Below are 27822 nucleotides of genomic sequence, written 5' to 3'. Positions count from 1 at the left end.
ACACAAAAAATCCGTATTTTCATGCCAGTACCTAAGTACTGGCTACTGGGCTGGTGATACCCTCGGGGACTAATAGTCCACCAGCAGAGGCATCGACCCAGTGGTAGTAATAAAATTAACGGTACCAATTTTCTTGCATCAGATGCGCATTTCGACAATACATGTCTCTTCAGTGATGCTCGTGGCCAAAATATTTGAAATCCAAAGCTTATATAAAAGATGAAGAGCTATAATCCAAAAGGTCCAAAAAGTATAGCCAAATCCGTGAAAGGAATCAGAGCTTTGCATGAGGGAGATACATTCCTTAATTTATAATAATTTCAAATGTTTTGTAACAGCAAATTTTAATAACACAAAAAATCCGTATTTTCATGCCAGTACCGAAGTACTGGCTACTGGGCTGGTGATACCCTCGGGGACTAATAGTCCACCAGCAGAGGCATCGACCCAGTGGTAGTAATAAAATTAACGGTACCAATTTTCTTGCACCAGATGCGCATTTCGACAATACATGTCTCTTCAGTGATGCTCGTGGCCAAAATATTTGAAATCAAAAGCTTATATAAAAGATGAAGAGCTATAATCCAAAAGGTCCAAAAAGTATAGCCAAATCCGTGAAAGGAATCAGAGCTTTGCATGAGGGAGATACATTCCTTAATTTATAATAATTTCAAATGTTTTGTAACAGCAAATTTTAATAACACAAAAAATCCGTATTTTCATGCCAGTACCGAAGTACTGGCTACTGGGCTGGTGATACCCTCGGGGACTAATAGTCCACCAGCAGAGGCATCGACCCAGTGGTAGTAATAAAATTAACGGTACCAATTTTCTTGCACCAGATGCGCATTTCGACAATACATGTCTCTTCAGTGATGCTCGTGGCCAAAATATTTGAAATCCAAAGCTTATATAAAAGATGAAGAGCTATAATCCAAAAGGTCCAAAAAGTATAGCCAAATCCGTGAAAGGAATCAGAGCTTTGCATGAGGGAGATACATTCCTTAATTTATAATAATTTCAAATGTTTTGTAACAGCAAATTTTAATAACACAAAAAATCCGTATTTTCATGCCAGTACCGAAGTACTGGCTACTGGGCTGGTGATACCCTCGGGGACTAATAGTCCTCCAGCAGAGGCATCGACCCAGTGGTAGTAATAAAATTAACGGTACCAATTTTCTTGCACCAGATGCGCATTTCGACAATACATGTCTCTTCAGTGATGCTCGTGGCCAAAATATTTGAAATCCAAAGCTTATATAAAAGATGAAGAGCTATAATCCAAAAGGTCCAAAAAGTATAGCCAAATCCGTGAAAGGAATCAGAGCTTTGCATGAGGGAGATACATTCCTTAATTTATAATAATTTCAAATGTTTTGTAACAGCAAATTTTAATAACACAAAAAATCCGTATTTTCATTTTAAAACGGCAATGTGTCAATTCGTTCTGAGCAGAAAATTGGCCAACGACAGTCGAAGCGGAAAATGGCTGTCCCAAAAACTGAAAAATAATCGCTCGATTTTATTTATCTGGCTAATGTCACCTCAACTTCTTTTTAAATTTATTATGCTTTTATGCCTTTGATTGAAATTTTATCCGACAGGACTATTATTCCGTTTATATTATATTGAAAAATATACATTTTCAAGGTGTCGTTTTCGGCAACTATTTTTTTTCTAGCGCAGCGACATCTATTGACGGCTTTCACAGATATTATCTCCACTTGAATCTCGAATAATAAATCCGGGGTTTTAACTGACAAATCAGGGATTTGCTGTCCGGCTGAAAGGCATGTGATAACAATCAGCATGTGATAAACTTTTCTTATCAGCCCGCTAAGCACCAATTCGAAAAATATGGAGTTTACGTTAATTTAATTTATCATATACTTAGCATTGATATGATAGCTTTTATATATGTGTAATGAGCGGAAGTACACAAGCCATAATTTCCCACCCGGGCCGATATCCCATATCAGGTGCATCTCGTGCACAAAACCCATAATAGTGCCTCTCGTGCAAGTTACTTCCGTTGTTTCCGGTATTGGTTGTTTACTTTCCCATTGTGACGTCAGATATTTTTTATGACGACGTCTAATTTTACGGGAACTTTTGTGGGGATAGTTTAGTACTTGCTAACACATGGCCATTGACAATTATGAATCATTTTATAGTGTACAACAAACATAGAGTAATAATGATCATAAAAATCTTCCAAATTTTCAATGTTTCAAAATGCCTCTATAGGAAACGTTACCATAAATAATATGGAGGTAGTGGTGCTGTTGTTGGACGATTATAGTATAGTTGATTCATAATTTAACTTCTTAATAAAGTTTTTGACTGTTTAGTAATTGAATTTGTTTATTTGCCTTACATAAAACTATTGTCGGAAGTATATGATAAAGCGATTAATACATGGCCTTTTCCATATCAGCCTGGGTATCACCCCTCAACCCATATCAGCACCTCGACTCCGTCTTGGGCTGATATGGGGGTCTCGGGATGATACCCAGGCTGATATGAAAAAGGCCATGTATTAATCTCTATGTTGTTATCATACAGTAAAAATCATATGTTAATAATGACTTTTGTTGTTGTCCTCTGTGAATATGAGTTTTTCAGCAAAAAACAGTAATTGTGTAATATTGCCTTTAAATTTCGGTATTTGTGTCTGTAACTCCAAGTAATACATTATGTACTTAAACTAAAACTAATTGGGTTAAAACTCCCTTTTTGCAAAGTTGTCTTTTAGTGTGTGTCTGTTGTTACGGAGTTTTTGATTTCTATGTTCTCGAACGTTTATATTATTGACTTTCCAAGGATTTGTTTTCATGTGCACCAGATGAAGGTTATTCCAGAAACATGTGTTATAAGCATTAAAATCGGCATCAAACGCTCCCCCTATAAATAAGAAATAAATTTCGTCTGCTATGGCCTATAATTAGTATATTTAACTTGAACCCACCAAGCCAATGTTCACCTTGAAAAGTACCGAACCCCTCTTTATAATCACGCCAACCCCTGTAAAAGTCTTCTTCACCATTTAGTCTACGTTGGAACACCTAAACAATCAGAAAATATACCAAACTGTTTTACTTTATTCTAAGAAGTGGTAATTTGTCTATATCACATCATTACATTAACTGAAAAAATGTTTTACATAAAGGAAATTGATATAATGTAAAAAAACAATATTTCGAAAAATTAAGGTGCACATTACAATTTTCGAATTTATGCAGACACCTTTTATTATTACTAAAACAACCTTCGTTGATAAAAAAAAAGGTGTCAAATGAACATTAATCATGCACATGATTCCATAAATATGTACTAGTAGTTATAGTTCTGTTGTTAGACATAAGTGAGATGACCAGCTACTTTTGGTTAAAAATGTAACTTCCGCCTAGTGTCATATGATAGCTTATTTTTTATTCAATCAAAACCTTATTTTTTGTTTTATTTACCTTTATAATAATTAAAAAATATAGCTACTTCCGGTTAGCAAAATGTCACTTCTGACGTCTAGTTTTCATTACACAGATTCGAAAATTAGCGTCACGTCATCGTTTTGTATGTCGTAAAACGTCGATTTTTAAACGAAATACTGTGGACACAGTTGTATACGTTACTACATACATGTTAAGTTATTTACATTTATAAATTAAAATAAATGGACAAATTTAATACTTAAATTTACAAATTAAGTTGATTCTAAATACTCACTGTCCAACCTCCGTCTACATTTTCCGAATCCATATCACAGTAAACATTAAAGCCACTATGTCCTGGTCCTTCAGGGTATATCTTGTACACACCACTTCCATGGTTGATATCAATGTCACCACAATCTAAAGGGCGATTATCTGAAATATTAAGAATCATCCGTTTTAACAGAGTATACATGGGCGGATACAGGGGAATCGGATCTCTTTTTTGTGGGGAAAAATTTTGTTGATTATATAGGAAATTATAGAAGCATGAAAAGAGCCCCTCCCTCCCTCCTTGAGTGTCAGTCAGTGCCCCCCCTGATAATAATGCATGGATCCGCCACTGGTATATACCTTTTATTATTTATTTTCAAATTTTAATTTTTGCACAGATTACTACAGTGCCCTGTTGGCCTCATACATACACAGATTACTACAGTGCCCTGTTGGCCTCATACATATACAGGTTACTACAGTGCCCTGTTGGCCTCATACATACACAGATTACTACAGTGCCCTGTTGGCCTCATACATACACAGGTTACTACAGTGCCCTGTTGGCCTCATACATACACATATTACTACAGTGCCCTGTTGGCCTCATACATACACAGATTACTACAATGCCCTGTTGGCCTCATACATACACAGATTACTACAATGCCCTGTTGGCCTCATACATACACATATTACTACAGTGCCCTGTTGGCCTCATACAAACACAGATTGTAGTTTTTCAAATTAAGAGCTGTTGAAGCTCTGTTGAATTCGTAAACTCTAGTGCTGTAATGTAAAGTCTAGCGCTGTCGTACGCTTTTAACGTAAAGTCGCGCTGTAGATTTAAAGTCAAGCGCTGTAGACTTTTAAAAAATATCCAGCATTTTACTTTTAAAAAACAACAACTGTTACTCTTTATCTGTATGAAACAACAGGAATCCTTAGATTAAAAGTTAACCCTTCAATTGAAACAAAAGATAAAATATATGGCAATCAAAGATTAAAGTATGAACAGAAAATATTTTAAAACATACCTCAATAAGACATGAAATATAGAAAATACAGATCCATATATATTTCTAAGATTTTTGCAAATATTTTTTCAACTCGTGAATGAACACACACCCCTCCCCGATTATATACCAACGGCGAGCGATGATTAGAGTAGTGTATATAAACGACTGAGCACTAAGCATATAAATTATGAATACGAAGTGGCCAAAAATTTATCATGCGAACAAACAATGAAGGAATTCTTTCAGCTATACACAAAAATCAGACAGAAAAACGAAAGATATTTTATCATAAATATATCATTCCAGTATATAACAAAGAATCTTATATTGCTCATTCAATCCTTATAAAAACAGAAAAAATAGAACTTGTAGCATTATAATTTTAAAGCTTGTTCTGTGAGGTTTGTTAGTGTGCCGAAACAATAGTAATCATCTGGCCCAGAAATTAGACTAAAAGGACTTTCCTAGTCGAACACTAAAGTTAAGACTAAAGAACCTGCATCGTCTTGCTCCTGTAAAATAAAACATAAATTTTACCTCTTTTTTCTCAAGAAGCGCATAATGCTAAGATAACTTGTTTGTTTATAAGTAAGAATTAAAGAATCACATGCCTACATCAAAACAAAATCAAAAGAAACTAAAGAAATCAATATTTAAAAAAAACTACCACCCTAAACAACCAACAGAACAACAAAACTGATTAGCAAAACGAGATCTACAAATAGGTCAACGAGACAAAATTGTAAAATTGTTTCCTTACAAGGGTTTCCTTGATAGAGGGTCGCTGCTCACAAGGAGAGTTCCAAATGGTGAAGTTAAAATCATTTCCTCGTAAATTTTATGAAGGCCACCACCAGTTGATTGATTGTTATGAAATGTCCGCTTCACAGACGATAGCGGATATGTTTATATTGTCGCTACTACAATCCCGTCCCCTTTTCACGATTGTAACCTACCAAATTGGACTTATAACCGGGTTTAAACTAACATGAGCAACACGATGGGTGTATAATAGGCAGCAGGATCTGTCTTCCCTTTCGGAGCACCTGAGATCACCCCTGTTTTTGATGGGGTTTAAAGTCTGTAAGTTTTTTCTAGGTTGTTTTTGTGTATTTACTGTTTGTCTTTTGGTAATTTTCCTTTTTATCAATGACGTTGTTAGAATATTTTCGACTTTTTAGTTTGAATGAAAATAAACAAAATAGATATAATACATTCGGGTAAAAGTGTCCTACATGTTGAAAACAAAATTTAAAATAAACTGTCTGATCGAAATGAATTAAGTAATCGAGAAGAAAAATAGAAACAATACGGCTGGTTAAGAAAAAAAAATACATTAAAGAATGATCATTACAACAATTTAATTCAAATTATTTATTGGTTGTCCAATATAAATTTGAACAAAATTATTAATTCGGGTGTTAAATCATATGATACGCTAACTTCCATGTAAGAATAAATAGTATTTATAAAACATAAGATATTATTACTGTTTGTTTCATAGCGGTATTATGACGATTTTAGGGATAATATTCCATTTTGTTTTATAATCTAAATAAAATTTACATGTAAATGACGCAAACATTATGGAGAGGTCCTGTTTGAAATATTATTACTGCATGGAGTTGGGACAGTGAAATCATAATCGATCAATTGAAGCGTATATCTTAGTACATGTATCTCATATCAAAATGTGTCGGGTGGTGGGTTATGTGTTAATACCTTCCTCAGTCGTAGTTTTTTCTGTAGGCGTAATTCCTGAAAATATAAAGAAAAGCGGATTTATAAATCTATTTATTTTGCATTAAACATCTGAACTAGTATATATATATATTTGTTTAGGGGCCAGCTGAAAGACGCCTACGGGTGCGGGAATTTCTCGCTGCATTGAAGACATGTTGTGACCTTCTCCTGTTGTCTGTTCTATGGTCGGGTTGTTGTCTCTTTGACACATTCCCAATTTCCATTCTCAATCTTATTTACTTATATTGAAATCAATTGACTGTTTACCTCTAAACATACAAAACAGTTCGGTGTGTGTAATATTAGAACATACATATTCTTATTTCGTTTCTCATTTTTGTTACATATAAAGGAAACACAACCAGGAATTAACATTATTTTACAGCAGATGAAATTAATAATAATAATGTTTGGAACACCCAAAACTTTCTAATTATGTCATGTTTATAAAATGGTACGCGTTTGCTATGATTGTGAATGTTGTTGTGATTGTATCTTCATATGATGTGCATTTGTCATTATATGATGCCGAAGCGACATTACATGATATTCACCTGTCATTATATGATGTACACCTTTTAAGATAGCGTTAACGTGTTTCATGAAAATGTGTTGTTCACTAGCTTTCGTTTCGTATGAACTTTCAAAAACATTCAATACTGAACTTGAATTAAGAGAAGCGAGATGCACAGTGAAAGTCAAATCATCGCATTTAACACACTAAATACTTGTATGACATATTTTCATGAGTTCAAATTTAAATAATGCTTATATATATTTTTCATCATTTAAATACCTGTTCTATCATGCTTGGCGGAGAGTTCATCCATTCGTCTTTCATTCTGGTATACGTAAACGGCCAATAGTGCTACAACAATAGCATTTATGAATATTAATACGTAGCTGCCGCTCATGTCTTTTAGGTGATTAACTGCTAGTGGAGTTGATCTATAAAATTGACAGTAGTGTGTTCTTTGTTGCTAACTTCAGCTATACAAAACATAGAACAAGGAAGAAATATTCAGCTAGAATCAATAAGCAGTCAGGTATGACGGTGAACCTTCATTCTACATTTAAACCTAGTGTTTTAGATTTTCAACACTATACAACTAATGATTTGAATAAAAGCATTGTTGATTTGAATAAGAGTTTAGATAACCGTGTTATGGTACATGTATTTATAATTTTACGTCTATCACAAAGCATGCACAGTAATGGAAGTGTGAATGGTCTTGTCGTATTTTTATAAGACATCCTGTGCTCTAGTTGACGTTTTTTAGTATTTTTTCTTTGTCAATTGTGCATCTATTAATACATGTTGTATACAAACGAATGGATTTACAAATCGCGCATTAACTCCATCATCTTTTGATTGATTATCTCAAAACTTTACACAATTGTTGGAACTAAATGTTATGCGTTTCAACAGATATAAAACTGAAGCAAAGGACATCGGCTTAACGAAATTTAAAGAGAGGCTGTAAAATATATGAGTTTGGTCTGTAAAAATTACCACCTGTATAAAACAAAACCAGATATATATTTGTTATCCATTCGTTTTGTATGTTTGAGCTTTTGATTTTGCCATTTGATTAAGGACTTTCCGTTTTGATTTTTCCTCGGAGTTCAGTATTTTTGTGATTTTAATTTTTAATTAAATTTCATTCCGTGAAGTGTAAATGGTTGGCGTCCTTAAATCGATGTTTCGTACTGGTGCGTTTTCTTTTAAAGACCGGGGTGCATTTGGTCTCTTTTTTCGGTGTACGCATATCCCAGTTCGATTTGAAATGCCGTTTTAGATTTCCCTTCGTTACCACACGTTACTTAAACCTTTTTCTTCTATTTCATGAATACAAAGATAGAACTAATTGCAGAACAGTGTGGTCGACAGTAAAACGTTTGTAGGTTGTAACTTGTTTGTCAACGGCTATGATTTTATGCTCACCCAGTCTGTCAGAGGCCTTCCAGTGGGGATTGAAATATTCACTTGTTACACATTCCGATACATAAAATGAAACTTTCTTTTTACAAAGCTTGAAAGGAATTTGTTTTAAATATTTATTATAATCATCACATACAACCGTGTCATTTATAAGAATAATAATGTTCAGAGATGATATTATTTAATAATAATAAAAAAAAATTAGGTTTATCCATTGTAAAAAAAACTATTAAGTTGATGGGGTTAATTGACAAAATATGTCATTGATTAAGAGCACAACTACTTCTACGGTGTGATCATTTAAGAATGGCCTACTATTTATTCAATGCGTATGTTATTTATTTTCAAATTACAAAGGTTATTCCTGATTAGTATTTTTAATTATTTTATTTAGGCGTTTAGAACCTTTGGTGACCTCACAGTTTAAATTTCTATGATAAGTATGTCGTGAGCAGTGGGCATTACAGACGAACGTTCACCTAATTTTCCCCAGTCAATGAATGGCCATAGCTACACTGTTATGAATTTCATACTAAGTTTCCTGGTTTGGTTGTACCTTATTTTACAAAATGGATAGCACAGTGACATCCTGAATGATTTTATAGAGCTAAATTTAAGAAACGATGTATGTTAAATTATTCATCTCTTGAAACAAAAATCTGAGAGGTTATAAAGTTAGTTTTGTAGTAAAATCTTTGAACATTGTCTGCATCGGTTGTTTAACTCTTTTTTCTGTATTTTTTTATACATTAAAAGAAAGTATTACGGCCATGTTCCATATTTGGAATATTTCAACATAGATTATAAAATTGAGAATGGAAATGGGGAATGTGTCAAAGAGACAACAACCCGACTAAATAAAAAACAACAGCAGAGGGTCACCAACAGGTCTTCAATGTAGCGAGAAATTCCCGCACCCGGAGGCGTCCCTCAGCTGGCCCCTAAACAATTATATACTAGTCCAGTGATAATGAACGCCATACTAATTTCCAAATTGTACACAAGAAACTAAAATTAAAATAATACAAGACTAACAAAGACCAGAGGCTCCTGACTTGGGACAGGCGCAAAAATGCGGCGGGGTTAAACATGTTTGTGAGATCTCAACCCTCCCCCTATACCTCTAACCAATGTAGTAAAGTAAACGCATAACAATACGCACATTAAAATTCAGTTCAAGAGAAATCCGAGTCTGATGTCAGAAGATGTAACCAAAGAAAATAAACAAAATGACAATAATACATAAATAACAACAGACTACTAGCAGTTAACTGACATGCCAGCTCCAGACTTCAATTAAACTGACTGAAAGATTATGATTTACCCATTTTACAACAGTCATACTGATTAATTTATTTCTATGAATAACAGATGCTGTTTAATGAATTTTATTAGTTCGAATAGATATTGGATGCTCTCATGATTATATTTTTGTAGTTGTGAGATTGTTCTGTTTAAAAAAAAACATTTCTTTATTTGGTATATTTTAGAAAAATTGCAGCAGATAATGAATAGAAATATTAAATTGGCATCATCATCCGTATGTCCGTCTGTGTTTCAGTTCGTCTGTGCGTCCGTCCGGTCTTGTTATCGCTCTCACGGGTACAATTCTTGCCAGATTTTTACAAAACTGATACAGTTATACTATAGGTTAATATTAGCAATATCTCGGACAAGTTCTAAATTTGTGGACGATCAACTTTTTAAAAGAGTTATTCCCCTTAGAAATATTAAATTTATGGAAATTGGCCTCGTTAACGCTCTCACGGGTACAATTCATGTCAGACTTTAATAAAACTTATAATGTAGGTTAATATCAGCAATATCTCGGACAAGTTTTAAAATACGACGATCGACTTTTTTTTTAGATGAGTTATGCCCTCTGGAAATATCAAATAAGTGCAACGCGGGTAAAATTGGAACTCTGTGCTTTGTTCTTTATTGAATACCTCAGCATTTTGATACCTGCTCCCAATCATTTTGATATGTTTGCATCCCATCGCATCATTATTTTTGCTCAAATATCTGATTCCTACTAACATGTGGGTGATTTCATACAACAAAAAAGGAGCAGTGAAGCTATTTCACACTATGTTTAAGAAGTCTTCAATCTTTACTAAAATTCATAGTTTCACAGCACTGTGATTACTTTTGTTATTCTTCTAACAATAAAAAGAGTATTTTAAATAAATCAACAAGGTATAAACGCTAGTAAAAGCCTAAAACCTAAATTTTGACAGATATCTTGGATTTTGGTTACGTTGGACATCGTTCTCATACATTTATAATAAAACAGATAATGCATGAGAAAGACAACGTTATCAAAATCAAAAATATCTTTGACTGAGTAAAGATGCGTATGTTCTTTTGGATACAATTTAATTTGTGTTGACATTCTTCAATTTAAAAGCAATACGTAAGCTTTTTTTTATATAATTAAGTATGGTTTTGGCTTTACTAAAAAATCTAAGAATATTCTTAACTAAGAGTAAAAAAATATCTGAGAATTTATATTTTTTTTTGGTGGTGTATTTTCCTGAGAATAAAAAATTGAGGAAATTCTCAGGCGGAGTAAAATCAAATTACTCAAATAGTTTTATGGCGCCAGGGCCAGAACTATGAAAAACTCACTCAGCATAGTATGCTATCGTATGCTCAGACATGTAAAAATGTAAAACAAAAGCAAAAACGAGAAAACCAACAAACAATTGCCTTATTTATGTTCCAAACTACTCACGCAAAACAAATATAGTTGTTTACATTCTCACCATTTTGTCTCTGGTAGGTAGTTGGCTCTTTAGCAATCATATGACATCTCCTTTTTTTTTAATTTGTTTGCATAGCAGAACTAGTGAAAATTCAGTTTGTATCATTTAAAATTTTACCAAAGAGATTTTGACTTTTTATTTTTTTAACTTTATTACCTTTGAAGTCTGTTTATTCGTGTTTTCCACATATAAACATAAAATTAAGCTGCATGCGTCGTTGTGTGCTGTGAGTTTACTTTTTCCTCGTGTGACTGTGCTGTTAGTCATAATCTAATCCATAAAGAAAACCTACGAAAGTTCTGTCAATATGGAATAATTAACAATTACTGTGTTTTGGGAAAATAAATATGTGGTTTTATTTACTTTTGATACACTTAATTGGGCTGTTTTTCGGATAGTTATTAAATTTTTTAAATAATGTATGAATGATCATTCTTTAATTTGTTCTTATGTTACACCTTTTTTCATGTTAGGGGTTGAGCGCTGATAAACATGTTTAATATATTTAATAAACTTATTCTTATCTTAACATTGCAAAAGGGTCAAGCTTTTTCAATATTTTGATAACGTCTTCACACCAAATCCGTTGGATGTGTACTGATTGATACATTAGTCAGGGAGAACATGTTTTATTTGTATGTTAGTTAAGAGATAACTGTATTGTATTTGAAGTTTTGCGGACGTCCATCGGTAGTTTTACTGTCGCAAATTTAGTTTACCTGGCGACGCGTAGCGGAGACAGGTAAACGGACAGTAAAACTACCGATGGACGTCCGCAAAGCTTCAAATACAATACAGTTATCTCTATTCTAATGCAAAACAAGTTTATAATTAAATTTTAATCATTATTTCAGTGTAAAATCTTCATTATAGAAATTTCCGCGAAAAGAAGTTATCTTCTTTGGTCCCTACACTAGGTGACGTCATAGGTATGCTTCCGGCGTCGAACATAAACACCAGGCGTTTTCGGGCTTCTGTGCCGCTTCAAAATGTAATAAAATTTGATGAAAAGAAGATTTTTATGTGCAACATGTGAGTATTTTGGCTTATTATTGTAGAAATTACATGTCAATACATTCAGCAATTCAAAATGTCGGCTTCCTTAGTTACATACAAGGAGATAGAGAATTTTACGCTTACTGTCATCCAATCAGAACCATTGATGCAAAATAATTGCATTAGAATTAATTTTGTTGTTCGTAAAATGTTATTAACCTTTGCCCGATGGTTTTATGTTTCTAGTGCAACTTCATAAATTATCAACTAAAAGTTGACGATTAGGATGTATATTCGAATTGTATAAACTGACAGTTTAATAGCAACTGCAACAACTAATTTGTATTTATATCAATATAAAAAAGTGTACAATATTCCAAAGCAAGAAACATTATTTCATTAGGACAATCAAATGTCAGTTTGTCCGTCTTAAAAGTATCAAGTGAAAACAATTTATTACGGTAATCTGTAGTTCTTTATAATTAGTTATCAAAGGTACCAGGATTTTAATTTAATACGCCAGACGCGCGTTTCGTCTACATAAGACTCATCAGTGACGCTCATATCAAAATATTTATAAAGTCAAACAAGTACAAAGTTGAAGAGCATTGAGGATCCAAAATTCCAAAAAGTTGTGCCAAATACGGCTAAGGTAATCTATGCCTGGGATAAGTAAATCCTTAGTTTTTCGAAAAATCCAAAGTTTTGTAAACAGGAAATTTTTAAAAATGACCACATTATTGATATTCATGTCAACACCGAAGTGTTGACTACTGGGCTGGTAATACCCTCGGGGACGAAACGTCCACCAGCAGTGGCATCGACCCAGTGGTGTAAATAGTTATCAAAGGTACCAGAATTTTAATTTAATACGCCAGACGCGCGTTTCGTCTACATAAGTCCTCGCCATTTGTTCACTGGTATATCATCAGAAAAATGGGTATTTTTTTACCAAAATTTGTTAGGTCAATAATTTTTTTTATCTTTCATTCATTTAAATGTTGAATAAATTCTACCCGTTTTACTCTAATTTGTTTAGCTTCACCTGAACTATACCTTTTAATTAATTGCTTTTACAAAAGACATTTCTATCAATTACAAATTTTGCGAGGGTTATTTATTGTTTCTTTCGAATCATCATGGTGGTTGTCTTTAATGAGTAGTTATAACCTTTCCAAGCTTTCCAAATAATGCCATCAGCGAACGAAGTGTGTTTCCCGCCAAAATACTGCCCATTCAAGTTTGAAGCATGGCAGGATGTGTACCACCATGCACCTTTATATACGGTAGCACAGTTGCTTTCATTCTGGTCGTTATCCTGGTCTTTCGTAGTTAAGTTCTTCCCATTATGACCGCTAAGTGAATCACCTTTGAAGAAAAGTAGGTGGAAATAGTCAATTTGCCAATTACTGATTGATTCTGTTAATACATACTTTTGAAACAAATTACTTCCCTTTGTCGATCGAAGACTGGTTCTATACCGGACAAAATTGTATTTTCTGCTAGCTCTCCATCGTAAATAAAAAAATAATCTCCCTGAGAAGGGAGATAACTAAAAAAGGGATCTCTAATTTTAGGGTCAATTGCGGGAATTTGAAAATAGACCCATCATCATGTTTCGTATATAACGACATTCCTTTTCTTAAAATTTTTAATTTGATGACAATTAAAATTCAATGTTTAAATGAAATAAAATTATATTTAAATGAAGCGATGAATTTTCGAACGAATCTAGAAAAGAAGAAATCCAAATTCGGTATACATTTTTTTTCACAAAACCTTTTGCTCGAGCCCTGCAACTACTTTTTTCTTCTTAAAACAATGATTTGTATAGTAAACAAATCCTTGCTTAAACACACAATATGCTCACTATTAAATCTTTTTCACCCATGTTTTATCAATATAAACGACATATGTGACTCCTTCATGAAATTTAAAAAAAGATATAATGGATTTATTTTTCCCATGGAAAATATAGAATTAAGGTCGCTTTCTGTTTTCTTCAAATAGGTCTAGAGTTATACAAAGAAGAGAAGGAAGTGTTTCGTACATGTCAATGAAAGGTGATGTCAATGAAACATATACCAATCATGCCAAAAAATATTTTCAGCACAAACCAAATTTATATAAATCTAATTTGATAAACATACCAACGTTGCCAGTATAGTCTGCCATGGTCATCTTGAATTTTAATTCTTCCTTCTCGATTTTGAAATTTGCATATTTTGCATATCTAGTATGATTGGTAAAGTCTTGCATCGTAATCAAGAGTTCGTACTTGTCTTGGGTGGTAAGAATATTGAGATTTTTATTGCCTGTATGTAATATATCAAAACAATTGTTATTGATAATACATAATAGTAATTTATATCATAATGTATTATATCAATTAAATGCAACTTCGCAGATTATTATCTATGTTTCTTTAAAAATGCCAACTTAAAAAAATCATTGGCATGCTCAAGAGATATACATTTTTATATGTTTAATATTTATATAAATATCTGGGGTTTTAATTTTGCTTTTGTGTTTATTTTCTCTATTCTATATTTTGTCATTATATATCATTAAGAATTAATAATAATCATTGTAATAAATTGTTTGTAATTATACTGCTCTCTTAGGGCGTCCTTGGTTGACAATAAAAATATTGTATTGTATTGTATTGTGTTGATTTTTTTAAAATCTCTGAAATGAAAGCGTACGTGTATGTTTAATATAAACTTAAAAATAACTACTTCATAACAGCTTTCGAGGAAACAGTAGTTTATGACAAAAACGAGAAGATTTTTCAAACATTATCAAAAAATCCGGTTTTCATAATCATTCAGTCAGATCTTGTACATAGGCGATTAAAAAGGTATATTTGGAGTTTTCTCGACTGTTAAAGAACTTCTATTTTTTTAATACATATTTGATTTGAAAATTTCGAGAAACGTACCAAGCCAGTGTTCTCCGTCCAAAGTTTCAAACCCATATTTATAATCATTCCATCCTCTGTAAAAATCAACCTCACCATTGAGTCGTTGTTGGAACACCTATGGTTGTAAAGAGATTTGTATCATTATTTGAAATATCAATAACACCTTTATTGTTAACTGCTCGTTTAAAATTAAAATATCTCAAGAAATAAAAACCGTGAAAACGTATTGAAGGTAGTCATGCTTCACCCAATTTTAGAGGAGTTGCATGTGACCTGTTTCAATTATACGGCGTTCCAGCAGTCCTATGTTTTCCGAGTTTTTCCTCTGTGAATCTTATCAATTTTACATAAATTATTTTGATAGTACTATTTTCCCATTCACAGAAAGTGTATAGTTTTCCAAATTATACGATCTTCCGAGGATGACGTTTTCTATTATGATTATGATTATGACATCTCGTAATACGAAATATCTTTGAATTTATTTGCTATGAGAAATGGAGATGGAACTGTTTATCCTCCCGGAGCACCTGTGCACAACTTGGTTTTGGTGGAGTTCGTGTTGGTTGTTTAGTATTTTAAGGACTGTTGCTGTCTTTTCGTTGTTTGTCTTATTTGTCATGGTACCGGTATCATAGATTGATGGAGTGTGATGTGATAGCCCCTTAGTGCCTATTTCATTTATCTAATGAACCAATGGACTAGTTGCATTCGTCTATTCAGATGTTTTACGGACGAGTGATTGACCACGGTACCAGAGACCAAAGGACAAAGATGTTATTAACTACATATAAAAAGAGAAAACGGACATTCTGCTTTATGTTAAAATTATATCTGTGTAATTCCACTGCTGGTGGAGCTTTAATTTCCCGAGGGTAGCACCAGTCTAATAGTCAGCACTTCTGTGAATAGATTATCTTAGCTGTATTTGGTAAAACTTTTCAGAATTTTTGGTCCTCAATGCTCTTTATCTTCGAACTTTATGTGGCATTTTTTATATTTTTTTATCCGAGCGTCACTGATGATTCTTTTGTAGACGAAACGCGCGTCTGGCGTAAATATAAAATTGATGATGAGTTTATTTTCTATCGTCTTTGTTTGCACATAATTCTTTTATATGAGTCGATTGTTGGTGTTGGTGTTTGTGCGGTCTATTGTAGTGTTCAATGTATTCGGTAATGCCTGTTAACCTTTATGTGTTGGTGTTTACGAGATCTATCGTATAGTTCAATGTTATCAGTAATTTCTTGTATCCGTTTATGTGTAGCATGGCTCTAAAGTACTTATCAATTAAAAAAGAAAATAATTTCTACGTTACCAAAATGTTAATTATTTTTAAGAAGCTTACCTTCTATAAAGATCTGAGTTGCGTTCAAAAGACGTTTTTTTTTTCTTTTTTTTTTCTCTTTTTTTGTTTTTTTTGCATATTATTACATTTAAATTTGATCAAAAGTTGCATGTGTTATCTACTCTTTGTTCGTTTTGTTGACTCTTTGAAATATTCCCTATTTCCATTCTCAATTTTATACAAACAAAATTCATACATAAAGAACATACAAATATAGAATGAAAACTTGAAACAAAATGTAATTGAAACAAACAAAAATTGCAAAACTCAAGTCTTCGTGAAAAACGTTTCTTCCTAATAAACATTTGAATTGTCGGTGATTGATTTTACTCACTTTACATCCACCTCCTACGTTGTCCGTCTCCATATTACAATATACATTGAATCCATCCTCCACTCCTTTAGGGTAAATCATGTACACACCACTTCCTTTCTTTATATCAATGTGACCACAGTCAGATGGAATACCGATGTTATATTGACCTATAAATTTAAAAGCAAACATAAATGTGATCCGTGTAAACTTATCGAACCTTTAAACAAACTTATAAGTTAGGGTTATCGTACCAATATTGTAATTAGATCTCTGAATATAGTTTACATTGGGACTAATATCGATTTTGTCATTAGCAAATTAAAACATAACTAAATTGTGTCTTCTTTCGAGGCGGGATGTATAGAGACACAGACACGTTGATTTTTGTCTCTGAAGAAGTCGCTTCTCGCTATCCTACTGCCTGTCAATACATTTATTTTAGCATTGCATAAGTCATGTCTTCTCTGACTGTTCATGACGTTAAAATGCTAAATCCCTGGGATGTGTTTTTGCATGATTTTTTATTATTAGTTGTTTTTGGCTTTTAAGTAGCTGTCAGTAACTGCGAGTACTCTCAAATCGTATTTTCTTGCTAATTCGACCTGTTGATACTGTTTATAATGCCTTTTTGTTATTTTATATTAATATGGAACTTGTCTATATACCAGCTTTGATTATTTGGAATATCTTCTAATTTTCACTACATTTGTATAAACTTCAAGATTTACCTGTATTATTAAAACCGGGTTTTTTTTCAAATGTGATAATTTTTTAGGGTTAAATATTTCGCAGTGGTGTCTTGCCATGGCTTTGTTGGGACTTATTTGTTTGCTTTTTGGCCTTAAATGTTTATCCCTAAAGTCTTATTAACTGTGCATTTACATTCAGATATCGCAGATCAAATTTATTCGTTCATAGTGTATTAATTTACGTTTTTTGATTGAGTTAAGCCTGTCAATTGATATTTTATCGTATGTTTTTCTATGTTGTGATGTTATGCTATTGTCCTAAAAAAGGGAGAGGGTTTGGTACCATTACAACGTTTAATCCCGCTGCAAATGTTTGCACCTGTCTTAAGTCAGGAATCTGATGTACAGTAGTTGTCGTTTGTTTATGTAATTTATACGTGTTTCTCGTTTCTCGTTTTTTTATATAGATTAGACCGTTGGTTTTCCAGTTAGAATGGTTTTACACTTGTAATTGTGGTGCCCTTTATAGCTTGTTGTTCGGTGTGAGCCAAGGCTCCGTTTTGAAGGCCGTACATTGACCTATAATGGTTTACTTTTTTTAAATTGTTTTTTGGATGGAGGGTTGTCTCATTGGCACTCACACTACATCTTCCTATATCTATATAAAGAATATAAACATATTAACCTTCTATGCTAGTGCTTCGAGAAAGGTAATGATTCAGAATTCGATTCTGTGCCCACTCTGTTATTTATCTGTCACCTTGATTTTGTATTTTTTCAATTGATTTGTGTTATTTGAACATCATTCAACAACAGTTACTGCTGCCAGAATGTTGCACTTATTTCAACATAATTTTATATTCAAAATCCTTAGTACACTAAAAACATCATATTTAAACCATTAAAAATAAATCAAATACTTATTTGTAGATGTTGCACAATTGCCAATGATAAAAAAAAAAGCCTCCAAACAAATCAAGGACAAGGGTGTGAACAAATTCAGGTAATTGTTTTGCCTTCAACAATGAGTAAACTTCATACCGTATACTAAATTTTGTTAGGCACTGGACTGACAAAATATGAAAAATTTAAGAGAAAACCAACAGCATGATTTATACAATTAACAACAAATATTTATTGCGGACAACAACCAAAGTATACCATTGTGTAACCAGCTTCTGGTTCATTACTTGCACCTTTAGAATGGGGTGTAGTTAAAAACATTTGTAGGCATATGACATTGTCACTACCATCACAAGAATTTTAAAAAAATCATTTAGATATTTGATATAATACACAAAATTACAAAAGACACAGCCATTTTTTTATATCGATCTGCGATTCATATATGTACTGCTATCAATATTTTTAAGCAGTCCTTAGTAAATATCGGAGGTAACCCTTTTAACCGATTTTTTGTCATGTTAATTTTCAGTTAAAGAGATATTGGCTATGTATATATGATTTATAAAGGCACAGAAGGTCAATTAACATTGTCAAAATATGGTACCAACAGACAATTTAGAAGATGTAAAATAAAAAGGATGTACAACACCCTAGTAAGCAGGCATATGTGCAAATTAAAAATACGTCCTCAAAACACTACAAAGTTAACATTATAGATAACACAAGGTTGAGAGGGTGATAGAGCAGATTGTTACTCCGAGAAAACATTGTCAATATTATTATCCATAAAAACATGTTTTCTTAAAATGTCCTGTACCAAGTCAGGAATATAGCAGAGTTATCAAACAGTCCGTTTCTATGTATGTTGACGTTTAATTTTGTTGCCTTTCAGTTTTTCTGTTGTTCCGTTATTTTCGTCTGATAATTGATGTGTTTCTCTCGATTTTAGTTTGTAACCCGGATTTGTTTTCTCTTAATTAAATAATCACGACTGGTAAACCATCTAATCTAAATGGTTGAGACGGAAAAAAGTATTCTGTCATTTCCTGTTGAGCTATTCTGGTTCAAAATATTGAAAATAAACACAGGGTAGGTCGAATTTTCGTCGATTTACTGAAAATCAATGACTTTTTTGTAAAATCGGAGAATGTCATGCCATAAATAAATCATAATTGTAACTAATTTGTCTCTTCTTGGTTTAAAATATTTTAAATTGAAGTCACAATCACTTTTCTCCTACGGATTATAATGTTTACATTTTTTAAATCCGACAGAACTGCTATGATATATTAATGACTTAGCAAGAAATATGTCAATTATTTGTGGTTTTTCTTGGCTTTACGATAACCACGTCTGTAAATTTCCCAAATATGTTTTTGTCAAGCCTACTCTGAGCAGAAAAATAAAAAGAATATTAAAAACCAATTGTTCAGAGAACAATTGAAGGTCTTTCCATCAAAACAATGTATTTTGATATGAAAAGTTGTGAAACTAAGTTTAAAATGTCATTTCAATCGTCAAATGATAGCTCCTAGTAAGCTGATTCCAAAAATATATTGTTTCCATACATTTTTTTTAAATAAGGGAGATAATTTGTTACTTCCGGTTTGAAAAATGTTACTTCCGATTATATTTGAATATTTACTTGACACTGATTCCAAAAATATCTGGTTCTATATACTTTTATATTAAAAAGTACAAAAAAATAGCTATTTCCGGTTTACAAAAGGTCACTTCCGGTTGTTTTTTACAAGGTTAAATGGTTTGATATCTTTTTCTAAAAGTTGTATATCTTTATCATGTATACATATAGAATAAAAGCAAAGGTCAAAATCTAGAACGTCAAATTAAGCTATGACCTTGAGATCAGTTTCAAGGTCATAAACCAAGAACCTCAAATCAAAAGACCATAGGTCTTTATTATATTTAGTTAATGAGTTATATCACCAAACGCGTATTTTTAAATACAAGAGGGGAGAAAACTCCCTTTTACATTCAACGTACGCTTGCAATCAAAATTTACATCTTACGACATGTCGCAACTAACAATTTAGTAAAAATAATTTGTTGATATCTTATAGAGTCTTTGGATATAAGTGAAAATAAGCCAAATTCAAATATTAGAATATGACCTTGACCTTTGACCTTGACCTAATTTTCATTTTTTGGGACCAAGGACCTCAAATCAAAAGATCCTAGGTCTCTATCACTTATGATTTATAAGATAGAAATTCATATCACTTATATCAGATGCATAAGGGGAAATAACTCTCATATGGAGCGGTCATATCGCTTCGGTCAAAATAGGACAAATCATTCGAAGGATATAACGAGCAATTTTGTAAAATAAATTTGTCATAATCTTTTACGGTTGCGAAGGAGATGCGCTAACAAGGAAAACAGTGTTTGGGGAGATAACTCCTACAAAGAAAAGTATTGGTTTACGCAGGGTAAATTTCAAAAGTGCATAAACTGTTCGATATCATATACCAAATATCTAAGCGACATATTGCGAAACAAATGTTTATCGCAAGAACAAAATTAGGCGGAAGAAAAAAAAAAAAAAAAAAAATAATCAGAAGAAAAACAATAGGTCTTTCCACAGAAAAGTGGAAAGACCTAATAAATGGTTGAGATATAAAGGTATTGGTTGAGTCTTTCTGTCACAATGTTGAGACTTTCTGGTTGCGCTGTACTATTCGAGTTAATCTTTTTTTATGGTTAACCTGATTCGTATTTTCATGATTTGGATTAATTCGATTCCTAACAGACATCAAAATTTATTTAATGCCAAAAATTCGTACATTTATAAAGAAATAAAATAGTTAAAAACTAAACAATCGAACAGGACCCTTTTTCTAGGTTTATTTTTTCGTACACATTATTTCAGGTAAAAGGTGGTGATAACTTAAATATGAGTAAAAGATGTCATTTTTGTCATTATAATACCAAAAAAATATGATTCGATTTTAAAATTGCTTTGTAAGTATTATAAGTGACGTTTGTTCACAACTGGGTTCAGGGCAAATCCTTAATATTTGGTTATATTCAGCAACATTTATATTATAACCCGTGACCCGTCACACTAGGCCGTGACCGCACTACGATCTCTAAAACAATAATGCTACTGGCGATCGTAGTGCAGTATGGTCGTGTTACGGTCTTGATGAGGTCTTGGTATTCGTGTTGAGAGTAGCCAACTTTAATTTAAACACGTTCAAAACAATCGTGATGCGTTCGTGGCGAAATCAGGTCGCAGTTCTGTTCTAGTCGTAGATTTTTTTAGCCGTGGAACTGTCAGGATCAGTTTCAGGTTGAACTGTGTAAATCAGTTCTAGGTAGAATTTACCAATGACCAAATTAGTTCTTGGTTAGAACTGTTCTAGCTAGAACTGTCTTAAAAGTGTCAGGATATAGTTCCACATTAGTCCGCTAGAACAGTTCTCCTTCAGATTATGACAGTTAGAGGTAATCGCCATTGTATGTACATCTCCTTTGCAATTATCTATTTTAAATGAGAATAACTTTTGATGAAATGAATGCATTTAATGATTATCTATTTCTGAATATTAATTCAGTTTTCTTTTTAAATATTTTAAAACTTGATTCGACGTAGCTAAATTGTGGGAGATAGTTAGTTTGGACTCTGGCCTGGTCAACTTAAATTCTAATAAAAAAATTGTGTATGCCTATGCTAAGCATGCGATATCTGCTGAAAACTGTGGTCACACCTTACCAGATAGCTCGAACGAACGCCGAAAGGACAAACAAAAGTTTTACATTTACAAAAGGAAACTAACGGCCTTATTAATATAAAAAAAAACGAACGAAAAACAAATATGTTACACATAAAAAAAAAAAAAAATTCTAGCCCTGGAGAAGTTAATTACAACATCATTGACGTTAAAGACTCTGTGCAAAACTGCATTTCAAACGCTTTTACTATTAAGACTCTATTACAACCAAATATAAAAAAGAAGATGTGGTATGATTGCCAATGAGACAACTATCCACAAAAGACCAAAATGACACAGACATTAACAACTAAAGGTCACCGTACGGCCTTCAACAATGAGCAAAGCCCATACCGCATAGTGAGCTATAAAAGGCCGCGATAAGACAATGTAAAACAATTCAAACGAGAAAACTAACGGCCTTATCTATGTAAAAAAATGAACGAAAAACAAATATGTAACACATAAACAAAGGCCTCTTTAGAAGCTGCTGTGATAACTACAGACAAGATTAAAATTGACTGTTGAAATGTCAAACAATATACAGCAAGTTTATGAATTTTGAAAGTTGTATATGTAATTGATACTAAGCTACACAAGGTCATGTTTTTCTCTGACTGTTTATGACGTCTTTACACTAAATTCATTGGATGTTGAATGTGTACGGATTGATAGTTTAGTCTTAGATGCATGATTTTTTTATTAGTTGTTAGTGGCTTTGAACTAGCTGTCAGATAACTGCGAGTACTCTCAGATCTATTCCTAGTGTCTTTTTGTTGTCGGGATGTTCAAGAACCCGGCCACGTCCAATTGTATTTTTGTCCATCTGATGAGTTAAACCTTTTTCAACTGATTTTTATAGTTCGTTCTTATGTTGTACTGTTATATATATACCACTGTCCCAGGAAATGTGGGGGGGGGGATCCCGCTAACATGTTTAACCCCTCCACATTATTTATGTATGTGCCTGTCCCAAGTAATTCAGTGGTTGTCGTTTGTTTATGTGGTACATATTGAACCATATTAATTTGTTTTTCGTTATTTATTTTTTTTTATAAATAAGGCCTTTAGTTTTCTCGTTTAAATTGTTTTACATTGTCATATCGGGACCTTTTATAGCTGACTATGCGGTAGGGGCTTTGCTCATTGTTGAAGGCCGTACGGTGACCTATGGTTGTTAATGTCTGTGTCGTTGGTCTCTTGTGGACAATTGTCCCATTAGCAGTCATACCACATCTTCCTTTTTATAGTTGAAAATTTCATTTACCAGAAGATCTCAACATTGTTCCAGAATATCTCAACCGATACCAGAAAATCTCAACATGACATACTTTATAACATATTTAGCATAATGAAATTAAATTATTAAAGAAAAAGAACAATTTATAATTTTATGTGTATAATGTTTTAGAAAAATACTAATTTACTAATATATATGCTAGTTTATCAATGATATCACTGTCATGTTGTCAATAGCTGACTGCGCTGGCCACATTTACCTGCTGGAGAAAAGTCATTACGATGTCATTTAAAATCCTATTCATCTGTGTTATACAAGAGACAAACTGTAATTCAAATATCTCTGGCATGACATTCTCCGATTTTACAAAAAACGCCTTGATTTTCAGTAAATTGACGAATAGTCGACCTACCCTGTGTTTAATTTGAATATTTTGAACCAGAAAAGCTCAACAGGAAGTGCCAGAATACTTTTTTCCGCCTCAACATTTGGTTGAGATTGGATGGTTTACCAGGCGTGATAATGATTTTTTAACAGCGGTATACTACTGAGTCGTTAGTAAGATAAAGCGAGTATGGATATGTTTAAACTGAAAATTTAAATTCAATTGAAATTCTGATAAAATACAAAAACAACAAAAACAAAAAAGAAAGCTGTTTTAAATTTAACAATTCAGAGGATAAAAATATCCAGCTACAAAATACAGGGAAAAACTATGTCTGGTATCATCTGATTAAACCCTCTAAAATTGTTTGTGTTTACGTCTCACGTTGTCAAAATTTGCCCTAAGGTCAGAATTGATGACAATATCATATTTTTACATCCACTTAGTCATATAATATTTTAGAATTTTGAAGTATCTATTAAAGATGTTTCTACTTAAATTACAACTGACATATTATATGCAAGCGTAAGAATCTGTCAAAATGATGTTTATGATGTGCAATGAAAAAGGAGGGATGTACAGTTTTTCTTCTCAAATAACATAAAATCGGAAATTCTGACATCATTCGGGTGGGTTAAATCCCATTGTGGTACATATAGAATAAAACATCATTTTCATAGTGACGAAAGGAGTTAAATAGTTCGAAAATAAAGTCAAGTGCTTAGACAGAAAGTATAACAAAACTATCGAATTTCCAGGTTAATTCAAAACGGGGTATGACATAACCACCGACAAAATCAGACGTAATCAACCAACCACGAGTGAAAAACAATGGTCATATCAATTCCCCGAATGAACAAAAAATGTACATGCATCAACAAGAGGAGCCGAACATAAAATTAATTTCAACAACTAAATACTGTTAAATTGAAAACTTAAAATCAGTTATGGCTGTCTGTTACTTCCGAATATTCGGTCATTATATATGATTTTTGTACAAATTTCTAGTAGCTAAGAGAGTTTTAAACGTCAATATACTAGTAGTATCGCCACATTAATGTATTAGCATAAATTAGTAATTAACACTATATTTAGGCATATCAACCGTAATTCAATATAAAAGAGGGACGAAAGATACCAGAGGGACAGTCAAACTCAAATCGAAAATCAAAAATTAAAATAACCGACCACCAAAATGCTAAAATACAGACGTATTATATAAAGTTTAATTCACACGACATAATCTTATTCTCATGCACTTGAGACTTAAAGTTTATAAGCTGAATAACAAAAAAAAAAACATTAAATAAACATAAAGATAAAAAAAATAGGACAGCCGAGAATACCTTGATTCAATTTTGCCTGAGGGAGTCGCAATCTAAGTACCAACGCGCCATGTATAACCAGGATTGTTTATTATCTATATTTTCACCAGTCGTGAAGTACTGGTAACTGGGAGGAATCTATCCTTAATAAAGATAGTTTGTATTTTACTTTTTAAGTTTGTCTTAGTTCGAATAATAACAAACCTTAACATAAAGTAACACCCGCAAACACTGTTCATTCTTTGGAAACTAAAGCTGACAAATAAGTAATTAACACTACATTTACGCATATCAACCGTAATTCAATATAAAAGAGGGACGAAAGATACCAGAGGGACAGTCAAACTCAAAATCAAAAATAAACTGTCAACGCCATGGCTAAAAATGAAAAAAAGACAAACAGACAAACAACAGTACACATGACACAACATAGAAAACTAAAGAATAAGCAACACGAACCCCAATGTCAGATAGAATTTGTTGTTAACTGTGATAATGTACTATAACTTAGTTTGATAATATTCACTGGAAACGCTAACAGGATTCAGACTCTCGTCACTTATTTTTAACAATACTCACTAAAATGCAGATAAAATTCATCCTTAACGAGGCAACAGTAATTTATCGCTGTTCAATAGTTATAAATCGATTAAGCGAAAACAAATTCAGGTCATAAACCAAAATCGTGAAAAATATATCAACTATAAGTAGAAAACAACGGGATAACAGAAACACTGAACAGCTACAAATACATACGCCAACATACAAAGAAAAGGACTATTTGAGAGTTGCATATTTCTGACTTTGTACAGGGAATTTTAAGAAAATTTGGCGGGTTTAAACTTGGTTTAATGGCTAGCCTTATAACATATTCTGATAAAAGCCACTGACTGAAAACCTTCACATAAATACCTATTATCGTTTATTCTTTATAATACACACTGGAAACGTAATCAGAATTTACTCTTATAACTTATTCTTATAATACTCACCAGAAACGCTAACATAATTTACTCTTATAGCTTATTTTTATAATACTCACTGGAAACGCTGATAGAATTTACCAGTACGATTACCAAACAAATTAACATCACAAAGTACCACATCTTGGTGGATACAACACTCAAACGAAGAGTTTTACGTCGTAGTATAATAACTAAACTGCACAATGTAATACGCACCGGAAACGTGTAGTTGCTATGGGGGTAAATACTTGTGAGAAAAATAATGCAGATCTACATTTATTGCTCATGTATCATTGAAAGTAAAAACGTGTCGTGTTTGGTTTGAGAACGCGTTAACACAATTGCATTTAATTCAAAAACTCTATCCAAAGAAGCTTTTACGTATTTTACATACTAGTATATCATTATTTGGTATTTTTTTTAGGTTATATCCTCAATTTGGTAACCGGCATGCCTAAATAAAGTTGAGCCACAGGGCTTGTGAAAATAACACATTCTGTTTTTAACAACTTCCTTGAGGGTTTTATTGAAGACACATAGCAGTTTTGAAGAAACAGTTGATATACTAAAGGGTCGCTTACTTGTTAGAAAAGTCATGCAACTAACATAAAAAAAAACTGGTGCGCATAACTTTCAAAATCTAGTACTCTCGACTTTTAAACTGGTGCACACGAGTTTGAAGTCGTGTGCACACATTTGAAAGTTGTGCTCCCCAATTTTAAATTCATACGAACAAATTTGAACGTCATGCACACACGTTTGAAAGTTATGCACACAAGTTTAAAGTCATGCACACAAGTTTGAAAGTCATGCATACAAGATTAAAAGTCATACACACAAGTAAGAAAGTCATGCGCATAAGTTTGAAAAGTGTGCGCCAATTCATTTATTCACGATCCTACATCAGATCATTCACGATCTGATCACAATGCTTGACAACTGTTAGTTATTCTTTAACGACAATTTTTCCCGATAAACAAAATGACTCCTACATTTGTTAAGAATTTTTAATTATTCCTATTCTAAATGAATAATATAATGTTCATTTTTTTTTATATCATTATTTGAATATCAAATAAATTATAAACGACTATTTTCAATAAGTCTACTGATAAAAAAATAAAAAAAGACTTGTGCTTATAGTTTGCACTTTGTAAATACAGCTGTTTCTCAAACCACGCCTCTTTTGGGGAGATTTATAATATTCATAGATAATTAATTTTGTTTACATACTGGTTCCCAGTTCTGATATGTAGGTTGCATCTCATAGAGACATAACTTGGAAATGTTCCCAGTAAATATTCATGTGAATATTGTTTATATTGAAATCTGTGGTTACCCTACAGTCGAGGAAGGGGTAGTTAAGAAATTCAGTGTTAGTTTAAAATCTTTGAAGTCGGGCATATAAACTTTGAAGCTTCATAGTAAAAGTGGTACACATTTAGCCGTAAAGGGAGATCCTATGGGTAAATGCATTGTCAATATTTGAAGAAATGCAACATATGGTAATTCTTCTACATAAAACAAAGGTATTTTATAACTCGAATTCAGTACAATATTCATGCCGGGGAAAGTAATGAGCAGTACTAAGGTAACGTAAGTTTCAATCTATCACAAATCACCCCATTACCAACTCGTCCCATACATACGTGCCCAAGTTAAAAAAAGGGTTAAATCCAGTAAAAGGGTTCTTTTATCTCTAAAAACCCACAACTACCACCAGATACAAGAAAATAAAAGAAAATTCAACATTAAAAAGATGCAACGATAAACAGTGAATAAGAAACGAATAAGTAACAAGGTATTAGTCGAGAGC

At 32.6% G+C, this 27822-nt stretch overlaps 2 protein-coding genes across 2 annotated transcripts in view; both read right to left on the bottom strand.

The window, feature by feature from the left end:
• The window catches only part of LOC139519007 (ficolin-1-like), a 90584-nt gene extending 83078 nt beyond the window's left edge, over nucleotides 1–7506 (bottom strand). Inside the window, exons 1-4 of the mRNA XM_071310720.1 lie at nucleotides 7266–7506; nucleotides 6449–6484; nucleotides 3730–3869; nucleotides 2972–3068 (exon numbers count right to left, since the gene is read on the bottom strand). Of these exons, the coding sequence (XP_071166821.1) occupies nucleotides 2972–3068; nucleotides 3730–3869; nucleotides 6449–6484; nucleotides 7266–7383 (391 nt within the window). The 5' untranslated portion in view covers nucleotides 7384–7506. The remainder of the gene's footprint in view (nucleotides 1–2971; nucleotides 3069–3729; nucleotides 3870–6448; nucleotides 6485–7265) is intronic.
• Nucleotides 7507–12502: 4996 nt separating this feature from the next.
• On the bottom strand, nucleotides 12503–26226 carry LOC139519005 (fibrinogen C domain-containing protein 1-like). The gene is made up of 5 exons (XM_071310718.1): nucleotides 26084–26226; nucleotides 16781–16929; nucleotides 15117–15213; nucleotides 14326–14490; nucleotides 12503–13543 (listed from the first exon to the last, which is right to left on the bottom strand). The coding sequence occupies exons 1-5, from the start codon at nucleotides 26145–26147 to the stop codon at nucleotides 13293–13295; spliced, it is 726 nt and encodes a 241-aa protein (XP_071166819.1). The 5' UTR covers nucleotides 26148–26226; the 3' UTR covers nucleotides 12503–13292.
• Between the last annotated feature and the right edge of the window lie 1596 nt (nucleotides 26227–27822).

Source organism: Mytilus edulis, chromosome 4 (genome assembly GCF_963676685.1).
Source record: "Mytilus edulis chromosome 4, xbMytEdul2.2, whole genome shotgun sequence".
Classification (NCBI taxonomy): domain Eukaryota; kingdom Metazoa; phylum Mollusca; class Bivalvia; order Mytilida; family Mytilidae; genus Mytilus; species Mytilus edulis.
Note: the sequence above shows the minus strand (reverse complement) of the source record. Positions and strands in the feature narration are given on the sequence as shown.

Bases quoted from the DNA above. Each gene is read 5' to 3' on its own strand.
- LOC139519005 (XM_071310718.1), bottom strand. From the start codon at position 26,147: ATGTGGTACTTTGTGATGTTAATTTGTTTGGTAATCGTACTGGTAAAT. The intron at 15,214-16,780 runs GTGAGTAAAATC...TTACAACCATAG, and splicing joins ACGTAGGAGGTGGATGTAAA to GTGTTCCAACAACGACTCAA. The intron at 14,491-15,116 runs GTACGTTTCTCG...TATTACATACAG, and splicing joins GGACGGAGAACACTGGCTTG to GCAATAAAAATCTCAATATT.